This window comes from Diachasmimorpha longicaudata, chromosome 2 (genome assembly GCF_034640455.1).
Source record: "Diachasmimorpha longicaudata isolate KC_UGA_2023 chromosome 2, iyDiaLong2, whole genome shotgun sequence".
Classification (NCBI taxonomy): Eukaryota; Metazoa; Arthropoda; class Insecta; order Hymenoptera; family Braconidae; genus Diachasmimorpha; species Diachasmimorpha longicaudata.
The window spans coordinates 8,033,661-8,044,583 of record NC_087226.1 but is presented as its reverse complement, the minus strand read 5'-3'; the positions used below and the strand labels follow the sequence as shown (position 1 = coordinate 8,044,583).

Below are 10,923 nucleotides of genomic sequence, written 5' to 3'. Positions count from 1 at the left end.
CCCCACTACAACGTCCTATTGATGCGCATGGGGACAGGGGGCGTCCGCATCGAACGACACTAAAACTATCGTGCAAAATGACGGTCATTTTTCAGTCAAATGACCCGGAAAATTTCGAACAATAGATGAACGGCAATAAATAATTGTGAGAAAAATAATTCGCAAAGGCTTTCTGTATATGCAGAAGTTGAATGTAAGTATCGTCCTACACTGCCGACCCCTCGATAATCGTTTTTTGGGTGGGTTTGCAGGACACGTCGTAAGATGTCGCATGTTGATGTTTTGGTGGCGTTCCCGCCTGCTCGTCACCAGCGAGTTCGAATACAGATCTGATCCGTTGTAGAATGTATTCAAATTATTTTTCGTTTTCTCATTTTTATTGTAGTTATATGTGATACAAATATGGTATCAAGGAGATCAAGTTTTGCGCGGGAAATTGTGGATTTTTGGCGGGACATGGCGGGAAATAAAGATGGCGACAATTGCCTTCGCGGTTTCGGCGGTGGATTGTTGGTGCCGGGTTTTAGACTGTTGTTTAGGGGTTTTCAAAGGGTAATTACAAGAGTCATGAGGTAAAACTAGTGCTTTTGTTCCTTCTCATGATGATATAACGTTTCATGATAGCTTTTGGTGATGTGAAGGCTCAATTTGATTGATCCTTGTGTAGACCGTTGTGATGGTTGTGCTGGGTGCTCGGTGGACGTGAGTGACCGGGTATTTTCTAGATTTTCTTCATAAGTTCAAGTTTCTTCGAGATTTTTCTGTGATTTATATATGATTTCTTTATCTCTTGGTCAGTGTGTTGTGTCTCAAAGAGAGACTGTGATGATTATTTCGTTGTTTCAATTTTTTTGTGTTTGATTTTTTGTCGTGGATTTTTGGTGGCAAGTTGAGTGTATTCTGATAATGGAAGCTTCCTATCTGTTCAATGTCGATTGCATTGAAAATCAGTGAATTGGTGCTAATTTCATGGTGGAATAATAGTGGTGTGTGTGAGCAATAAAGGATTACCTGCAAACATTCCGGCTGATCAGCAACTGTTGGAGACTGGTGAGTCATTCTGTTTCCCTTTTGCTGTAGAAATCCTTGATAAGGTCATAACAAATTATGAGGTTATTGTATTAAACTATCTACGATGCCGATGCATTCATTAACCGGAATGTAAAGTTGAATAAGTCATGTTAAAACATTAACCCATGATCTATTCATCCCAACATCATAAAATACACGAGACTGCCGGACACCATTGAAACACATGTCTCAACTTCTCGTTGCACACAAGCTATTAATTAGGTTCAAATAACGTGAATAATCCCCTGTAATTATTATTCACAAACTATATATTAAGTACAACTACTGGCATCATTAACATCAACGTCACGAGCCATAAATATAATGAGATTTTTCATGATTTAATCTTTACTCAGTAAACAAAACAGTTAAAAGAGAAGTTCGTTTCCGATAAGTAATTGTTCAGTCATTGACTCGGACCAATGACTTTAATATTTTAATTAAGTGAATCAGTGCCAACGTCATTATTGTTAAGCAGTATTAATGTACATCAGCAATCAAGAATTACCTCCCAGCATTGCAGATCATTTACAGCTATTGAAAACACCGGTGAGTTTTTCTTTTGACATTTTATTTTATAAATTGATATAGTCAGGAATTAAATCAAAAGTACATGCAGAAGGAAATAAGTCATGATAAAACATTGAGCCATGATTTATTCGTTCAAACATCATAAAACACATAAGAGTGCCAATCCTCATAAAAAGTCATCCATCAACAATTTTTCGATATATACAAATCCTCAATTATATACAAATCATGTGAATAACCCATTACACTTATTATGCATAAACTATATATTAAGTACAACGAGTGGCTTCATTAAAATCAAAGTCGAATATCGATTATCACATCAGGAGACAGATAAATTTCGATGCTTCACGATTGAATTAAAAAAATGCGAAAGGAATGCAGTGCATAGGCCCATAGAATTGAACCATAAAACTATTATGAATCATTTGACAAAGCGCACAGTTCTATTGCAGAGAACAGTCTCATCATCTCATCAACTCGTCTTCAGTAATGACGCACAAACGGGTCATTTAAATTATGCGCAGATCGGTCCAGTTACCATAACACATAACTCACGGATTGAATTATTGTCCTCGCTCTCACTTTAGCAGCATTATGCCATTATCACTAGTTTTTTCCATTTTTAGTTGAGTATTTATTTTCCTTTGAAATTGATTCAGCTCGCGTCCTCTAAAACTCGGAAGATCTGAATAGTTTTTTTTAATGGAGAAATATGTCACATGAATCCCGCTTCACTACTCTCAACGCCATTGCTACCCACTGATGATTTTTCGGGAAGACATTTCATTATTGTTGGTTCTATCAGCTGCCATACCTCTGCCATCTGCGAAAATAAATGACTTCGTCAGTTGCCAATTTATTGGAGATTCAGAAATATTCCTATTGTCGAGAGAAAGAGAATTACTTTGAAGTTTATTATTTTGGTAGATTACACTGAAATGGATATAAATAATTAAATAAAAATAATCACGCAGTCAAAAATGATGCAAATATCGGTTTCTAAGTTGAAAATGCGATAAAAAATGGCTTCGTTTGCCTGTCTGTTTAAATAATTACAGATTTGTTTGTGAATATTGAAAAAGTATTTTACCTCACTGTGACCTCTAATTTGCACTTTCACAAGGCTCTGCAGCACTGTAGCAAGTATTTCCAAGTGTGCATGGACGAGCTGTGTCTCCATGTGGAGACAATGAAGTGAGAAACAGTTTCTTAATTCCACATTCGCTATCACCGACTCCTGAGCTACCATTTTATTCTCAAGGTACTCAACAGTGTCCGCCTAGATAAAAAAAATACAAAAAGTATAGATTCTTCGTGTATGCTTCCCATTCAATATCGAAACTGATATTCGGATCTGCAGAGTTTAAATACTCATCTCACAAAACAAACAAAAGTAAGAGTACTCACGTCAGTGCCTCGAATCACCCCCTGCATCTGTCTCTTCTTCAGAGCAAGCATGGAAGATAGTGCCCGTTGATGATCAGCACTGACCCCTCTCTCGTGCCTTTCACAGAGTGTTCTATGTGCCACCAACACATCCAACAGTAGATTCAATCTCTCGCAGATCATGCTCTCCTCTCTTACTGCTTGCTGGAGTGCTCGGCTCGACAGTAAATTGAATTCCCTAGAGTTTATAATAGAATTTTGATAACAGTTACGAGAAAGTTAGCTTCTTGGGTCCTTGATGTCTCCCAAGGGAATGATTTAACGTACACTTATTAAATCTCATGTTAAACTTTGTGGAAATGTTTTCATATTTTCATAATGAGCTTAAAACTTATGATTATCTAAGTCAGTCGCAAAATCATCTTTTTAAAGACAAACAAAATATAAAAATCAGGATAGGGAGGTGAACAGTTCATACAGTTTTACTGACATTGCAATCATCAACAATTAAAAATAGTAACGACATTGTGAATAACCACATTGTGATGAATTAGAAAAAAATATCTCACGAAAATTGATTTAATGAGATAACATATTTTGCCTTTGTAAAACTATTAAATTCTGAACTGGAAACTCACTTTGCGATAACGTGAAAGCCCTTCTTCATGTCTTGCCATATAGTCGAGCCACCACTGGCCCATCCACTATTACCATGCGGCTCCGAAGCTAAATTACTCAATTGTGTTCCTAATTCCGCCATGTCAACCGCACACGTGTGTGATCTTATTGCCAGACAGTCAGCAATATTCTTGAGCCTCGATATTCCAGACAGTATCACACGTATCTGATCACGACTGTTGGCGAATTCGGTTAGGGTTTCAGGAGGTACCAATTCCTTAGCTCTTGAGGACAGCTCAGACGTGGCAAATTCGTCCGGAACTCGTCTAAAGACTTCGCGAATTTTGTGCTGAGTCTCTTCACCCGTGTATGTGAAGAAAAATTGAACTATTGGGTCTTTGCGAATTATTGGATGTCGGGCTATTTGGACCAGGAAACGGAGGAGGGAACGTCGTCTTTCCTCGAGAAATTGAGAATCCGCTGCAATGAAAATGAGTATTTTTATTTTCGTTGGGGAAGGAATATCTTTAGAGAAGGGGGGGGGGGAGTGATCTTTATAAAATATAAAACACAATTATCAAATTATTTACCTCCAACAATTTTCTTAGGTGGTAGCTTTGGTATTAGCCTGTAAGGGAATCTCGCTTGCAGTAGTTCATGTAGAGACACAAAGTCATTATAACGCCTATGAACAATTGAATTGAAAGCCTGCAAAATCCACATTCTTGAACATTCACAGTGAGTCATTGAATTTTTAATCAGCAATCTCGTTATAAAAATGACTTACTTTACTGGTGACTTGGTATTCCACATGTTTCAAAAATATTCCCTTTCTCTCTGGTACAATATTCACTTCAATACTGTCCAATTTACATATATCGGTGTATGTTAGATTTAACTTGGCAGGATTGGTTCCACGGTAGAGTCTTTGAGCGAGTAGTACAACCTCCGATAAATCACCGAGAGAAGGCACTGGAAGTTCTGTGAATGAGATTGAGTGAAGTAAATCGGGGGAATTAAATTAATCAAGAGAATTAAATGAAGTGGGAGGGGAATGTCTTACCTTGGGATTCAACATTTTCGAGGAGTTTGTCACTAGGTTGCTTGCCCTGCTGGGCGAATGCTACTAGGGCCAGGCCTTTGTACAGTCCACTTCTACTTAAATATCCGGTTTTGCTGTCTACGAGCTCCCATATCTGCACAAAAAGGAACATGCAGAGCCTTGCGGGTTAAACAATATTTGCAATATTATTTCGATGATCTTAATGCAGCAATTAACATTTTAATAATATAATATCATAATTCTGTGGGAAAAGTAGTTTGATTGCTATTGAATATTCATCTCATTTGTTTTTTGTTCCGCAAAAATAATCTTTAATTACATTTTCTCTAAGAAGATCAGTAAAATGACCGCGCAAATAGAAATCAAATCCACGACAAGATCAAACGATGGGAAACATGAGTAAATACATGACTATGAGTCTCGAACGTTCAATGTATTCTGCGATTTAGTTGTGTATGAGTAGCGGCGTGACTTAGATTAGACTATCACAAAGTGTGCCCCTGGGCATCCGGAGATACGGGCTAATACACAGGGTTCAGCATAACATCCCACACCAAAATAATTTCTCCTCCTGTTTTTATGAGATTTTAACGATTGCATGATTATTGTCGAAATAATTCCAGTTCACTTGAGAAATTTTCCTTCTCATTGTAAATAGAGAAAACTTTGCTGGCGCTTGAGAGTGAAAACTATCTGTGCTCCATGGGAATGTGGAAGTATCAATAAAAACAACATTAATGCCTGCGGTTATCTCCTTCCAGCGCACACAAACAACTCACTCTCTGCTGTACCACTCTGTTACTGGGATATTTTAGATTAAGCAGGAAGGCTCTAACGACATTCTTCCCTTTAATTTTTTTATTATTCTTCATCTTCGAGATTCTTTATTTTTTCTCTCGGATGTTTTATTCGTTCACGTACTGTTGCTCTTGAGCGACCCTTTGAATGAGGTAATGAGAAGCATTATTGGGCTGGGAATTAGCATTTTTTACTGAATAAAATTATAAATTTCCAGGTACGTATTTTTCTCTTTAAAAAGTAATGAAAAATTATTGTTCCGTAAATTCTCGATCAGCGAGACAAACATTTGCGTCCATTCTTCAACGCCATATGGTAAATATTTTGAAGATATCGCGGAATAATTTCACTCGTTAGGCTCTTCGTTAAATAATTAATCGCACGTGGGCAATTTTCTATTCCTGGACGGAGAATTTTACTTTTCTTTCGAACGTTATGATAATTAACTTTTTTTCTTTGTGCAATCTCGAAAGATTTGTGAGTTTTGGAAACATTAGTGGTTGTTTATGTGGAAAATATAGCCAGAAAATGTTGAATTAAAGGTACGTGGAACCTTTGCAATTTGTAAGCGACAATGAAGGTCCGATAAAAATTATGAGAGTTCCAGGGAAAACTGCGGAACGTAATTTTTATTGAACCTTTCTTCTCATTTTCACTCTTTCACTCTTATGAAGAGCTCCACTTCTCTTTATTTCTCAGTATTGTACAAATGTCATGTCAGGAATTTTTCATTCATATCAGTTAAATCTCTGTAAATTGTAATCTGCGTTTCCAATAATTTTCATGAATAACTCGCATTGAAATACTAATTTGCATATATTGACGTCGTAACCGGCTCAAATATCTCAGGGTCAATTTTATATTCCTCATTTTGTCCACTGAAAACAAGAAGAACCGGAAGTTGTGCATGTCCGAAGGATATATGCGGATATCGCTGCGATTGTTGGATAAATTAACGAGCCTGAAGTCGCGAGCGTGACTGTCACACGTTTCGTTATCATACCTCCACGTCACATATAAAATTCTTCAATTTTTTACAGTCAATTATCTCCGGGTTAATTATATTTATCTTTTGCGATCGAGTTTTCTCAGGTGTTCGAGAAATTTATTGGATTTTTTTATCTCGGTTATTCTCCAATACATAAAATTGCAAATTGAGACCCAGTCAATGAGTCAATGATGATTATTCTATAGTCGGAAGGGAAAACGTATGGAAAATTTAATGAAGCAATCCAGAACTTCCGTATCGTTTTGCCACTGTGGGCCTTGATAACGTGTTTGATATCATTGGGAACGTCCCCCATACGAGATAAAAAAAAAAACAAATTGCAATGATGTGCACCGATGACTGATTCGCTAAGAAATTCTATGAAAAATTTGAGTAAATAATTTCCGTGTCTCATTATCCATTTATCAGTAATTATAAAGTAAACGAGCGAAATTAAGCAGATTTTTTTCTCATTCTCCAGATTTTTTATTCAGTTGTCATTTTTATTGCGGTAAATTCCTCGGCATAAACTCTACAAGTTTTTCTCTCAAATATTATGATGAGAAACAAAACAGCAATAAAAAAACTTTATGTCGGAGAATTTAACAGAAAAAACCGTAAGAGGATAAATTCTAGTCAATGATGAGTCTCTCATATTTAGTTAGACATCATTTTTTTTCTAATCCAGGAAAGACCGGAAAAATCCAGAATTTTCAGTCGAATTTCCTATTGACTATACAAAAAATATCTCCTGCACTGACACGTTGAATATTTTTTCGCATACATGTAATTATTTCATTAAAAGTTCCTCTGTAACAATTTAATATTTGCGCGCGCGATAAACACGTTCCAGCGTCAATATTTTCATTGTCACTCCCCAATATTTTCTGAATAAACAACGATTCACGTGACATTCCCCACAACAATTACTATAACAGAAAAACCTCAAATTGCGAAATTTTTCCACCGAAGGTCGCACTGACGCAATTCTCGTGAACGTATGCCTCGTACATAAATCACCCGCAATAATATCTCCACAATCAAAGAAAAAAAAACGCACAAATTACGAGTCATTGACCCAAATTCACCTGACAATTTCCACTTTTCCGAAAAAAAAATCCGGTGCAAACTCACCTGACTGAGAATGGGACTGCTCAGCTGTGACTTGACAAGCAACGATTTGAAGACCTCACGCTCAACATTTCCACTAGTTGGTGAACAGATCTTCTCATGGAGTTCACGATAGAAAGGTGGTATTGAGCCTGGAGGTACAAAATAAAGAAAGGATTACTAAAATGCTAAGGCAAGTGACTGAGAACGACAGCACCGGATGGCACGTGAGACTGAGAACAAAGAGTTGCATCAAACAAGAGGAACAAGGATGGAAACAGTGAATTCGTGCAGTACATATTCATAGGAAAAATAACGGTAAAGGTGTTGGAGTCAACGGCACCAGCTATTAAAAATGCAAATAAAAATTTTGCAACTGTCTCATTTCACCGAGGAAACTATTGAAAATTATTTGCAATATGCATTCGAGATCCGAAAATTCACTTCAATATCAAAAACTACCCAACAGCAGGTGATACAGAAGCGAATAAAACTGGAATTATTAACCAGAGGTGACACCTGCTAAATGCCTTCTCCAGGAATTTCTCCAGAAATCCCTGAAGCTCGAATGACACAACATCACACGAAATGAGATCATAAAGTGATGACATAAATGATGACTATTTACCCGAAGACAGATCTGTTGACGCCATATTGTATCACAATGTGGATTCACAACCGGTTGTTAGCCAGAAGCGATGAAATATCAATCACTAGGTGAAAACAATAACAACAATAACACTGGTGAACTGCAACTGAATAGTTTCTGATATCGATAGCGCTGTCTACAGTCCCTGTCACTCAAATGATAACGACACCACGTGACGCCTCGAATTTTCTTACTCCAGGTGAATTGTTATAAACAATTGTAACGTGGTGAATTGTCAATGGTACGTCGTGCGCCATTGCCGTGCAGCGTGTAACTGGTGCCTGGCGGAGAAAACCCTCACGGGTGTATAGTAGCGGTTAGCTGACAAGCCACTATGATGTTGCCCACTCCAAACCAGTTTTCGCCGATCCGGATCCGTTGCCGTCTCTTCTTCACATCCCCTACCTTTCAATTCTCTCGTTGACTCTTTCGTATCGGTTGAATAATGCGCGCTCTGGTACGCCCTCTGCACTAAGAATGAGAGAAAACTTTAAAAAATTGGCGAGTAACTCTTGACTCAGTCAAAATAAATCACTGGAACAAATTTTGGATATGAAATAGGCCATGAGGGAGGCAATTTTTTTATTGAAGAAGACAATTAAATGCGGGTAGGCATATTTTATTGAATTGTATTTTCTATTAACACAAGTAATAATTTAAATTGATTATGGATTGGCACATGCTTCACACGATATTCCATAGTTTTTTGTAATAGTTAAGATGGAGTATTCTATTCTAATTTGTGATAGTTAGGATGGAGTATTCTATTCTATATGTTCAGGGCCGTGAAATCGTCGACATCGGGGTTGTCCAGGGCTAACAAGTCCAACATTTCTTCTGGAAATTTGGGAACTTTAGGATCAGCTCCTATATCTGGTATTACTTCTGAGTTTTTTTCTCCTTTTAGAATATGTTCCAAAAATTTCAGTTTAGTGTCAATCATATCTTTTAAGGGCTTCAGCAAGTCACAGTCGTCTTTAGAGTTGCCTATTTTAGCTTTATCCTGGAAGTCGAGAAAATACGTTTTCAATTAAACATTCAGGGTGTGCAATTGCGGTTGATGGATATCTTAAGATCATCAAGTTAACTCCACAGTTGAAATGGAAAAAATTCGCAATAAGATTTCAATTACAAAATTCAAGTAAAAATAGTTTTCATGATCTTACGATAGTGCTAGCTTTCGGTGCAGCCTGTGCCAGAGCGCAGACCAGGATTGCGAGACACAATACTTTCAAGAACATCTTCTGCTAGTAGACCTCTTTAGATTGATAAATAATGATTGACTGACATATGACAATTGAGCCGCCTATTTATATCCAAATTCGACAGTTATTGCGGAAATGTTCGTATGAAAAATACATAAAATAGTATTCAGGGCCATCGCATTGTAACTATAGCCCTATTCAATGACACATTACGACTAGATTAAGTTTCGGTGAAGCTTCATTACATAAGTTTAATCCAGAGAAGTTAATCGGTCATTCGGGCTCGTGTCTTCCTGTATTTGAATAGCTGCGACTATCTAGCGCAAATACACCCTTGTTTGTCTGCGGTAAACATAAGGGGAAATCTCTAAACATCAGTTCAACTATCCGGGGTATTAAGAAAGAAATGGAAGATAAAGAAGAAAGAAAAGTCGATTAACGAAATAATGTTTTAGGTAAAAAAGTTGCCATTAGATTATATAATAAACATAAATGCACGAAAATTCTTTAAATCGAGGATATGCTTCGGACAATCATTTACTAACGGAAAATATATCATCTTTTTTATATCTGTCACTTACACTTTTCGACCGAAATGAAAAACAAGTAATACTAGTATAAATATACAGTTTTTCAAGGTTTTTGGAATTTCCTCGATGCAAATTAAATGTAATTGTCACTGATAGATAGGGAAATCAACAACAGCTATTCAAATACAGGAAGACATGCGTATAAATAGATTGACTTAAATCGGGGGAAATTATTATAATTCAACTGTTATCAGAATAGCTGCTTAGATGACTTTAGATTTAGTTTTTTGATATTTTAGAATAAATATTTTCGTGTTGCTCGTTCAGGTGTGATATAAATAGGCTGATCACTGACGAAAACATATACTTACCTCAACATGTAAATAATTATGTGTGACATATATATGACATATTGGGTTTTTGATCGGAATATATGTGCATTATTAATGTATATTTCGCACATCTATCAATTCCCGTGCGGAGTACACTTCTGACAACAATTTGAAGCGAGTTTTCGCAAAATTCTATTTTGTTTTCAGTCTTGCAATTACATTCAGCCAATGATTATCCGTGAAATAGAAGATTCTAGGTTGCTAGAATTGTAATGTTATGATTACCTATTTCACCTTCAAAATGTGTTCTATTATTTTGACATTCTTGTTCCTTTTCTTTAAAACAGATCTCTTAAGTTGGCCTAATTCTTTTGGCATCTGCTATTCAATTCTCACATTCTCAATATTCATATCATATTTCATTTTTATATCATCCTCTTAATTGAAAACCTTCATATTGTCCTGATGTATCTCAGAATATTTGAGGAATGTGACACTTAACAAACGTTGAATATCAAGTTTTTTAAAGGGTGATCGAAAAGTCACGCTGATATAATCAATCTTTTTTTTTAATCAAATGAAATCCGTTAAAAGTTGACGAATGATTAACTGAAAAGGTGAAAGTCGTGTCGGACGTAG

General features: G+C 36.5%; 1 protein-coding gene and 2 long non-coding RNA genes across 3 annotated transcripts; 1 reads left to right on the top strand and 2 right to left on the bottom strand.

Moving 5' to 3' along the window:
* The first annotated feature begins 236 nt into the window (after positions 1–236).
* On the top strand, positions 237–2,202 carry LOC135172929 (uncharacterized). Its single transcript, XR_010301214.1, has 2 exons — positions 237–1,050; positions 1,566–2,202. It is a non-coding gene; the product is annotated as an uncharacterized LOC135172929 (long non-coding RNA).
* LOC135172914 (sorting nexin-8-like) lies at positions 1,710–8,572 on the bottom strand. The gene is made up of 9 exons (XM_064139426.1): positions 8,197–8,572; positions 7,593–7,720; positions 4,673–4,805; positions 4,397–4,590; positions 4,200–4,317; positions 3,630–4,089; positions 3,013–3,229; positions 2,696–2,884; positions 1,710–2,428 (listed from the first exon to the last, which is right to left on the bottom strand). The coding sequence occupies exons 1-9, from the start codon at positions 8,219–8,221 to the stop codon at positions 2,321–2,323; spliced, it is 1,572 nt and encodes a 523-aa protein (XP_063995496.1). The 5' UTR covers positions 8,222–8,572; the 3' UTR covers positions 1,710–2,320.
* Positions 8,573–8,820: 248 nt separating this feature from the next.
* LOC135172928 (uncharacterized) lies at positions 8,821–9,647 on the bottom strand. The gene is made up of 2 exons (XR_010301213.1): positions 9,384–9,647; positions 8,821–9,220 (listed from the first exon to the last, which is right to left on the bottom strand). It is a non-coding gene; the product is annotated as an uncharacterized LOC135172928 (long non-coding RNA).
* Between the last annotated feature and the right edge of the window lie 1,276 nt (positions 9,648–10,923).

What these genes read in the sequence shown, in the direction of transcription:
- LOC135172914 (XM_064139426.1), bottom strand. Translation starts at nt 8,221, where the DNA reads ATGGCGTCAACAGATCTGTCTTCGG. An exon ending in AATACCAAGTCACCAGTAAA is followed by an intron (nt 4,318 to 4,396) that starts GTAAGTCATTTT and finishes TGGATTTTGCAG; the next exon opens with GCTTTCAATTCAATTGTTCA. An exon ending in AAATTAGAGGTCACAGTGAG is followed by an intron (nt 2,429 to 2,695) that starts GTAAAATACTTT and finishes TTATTTTCGCAG; the next exon opens with ATGGCAGAGGTATGGCAGCT.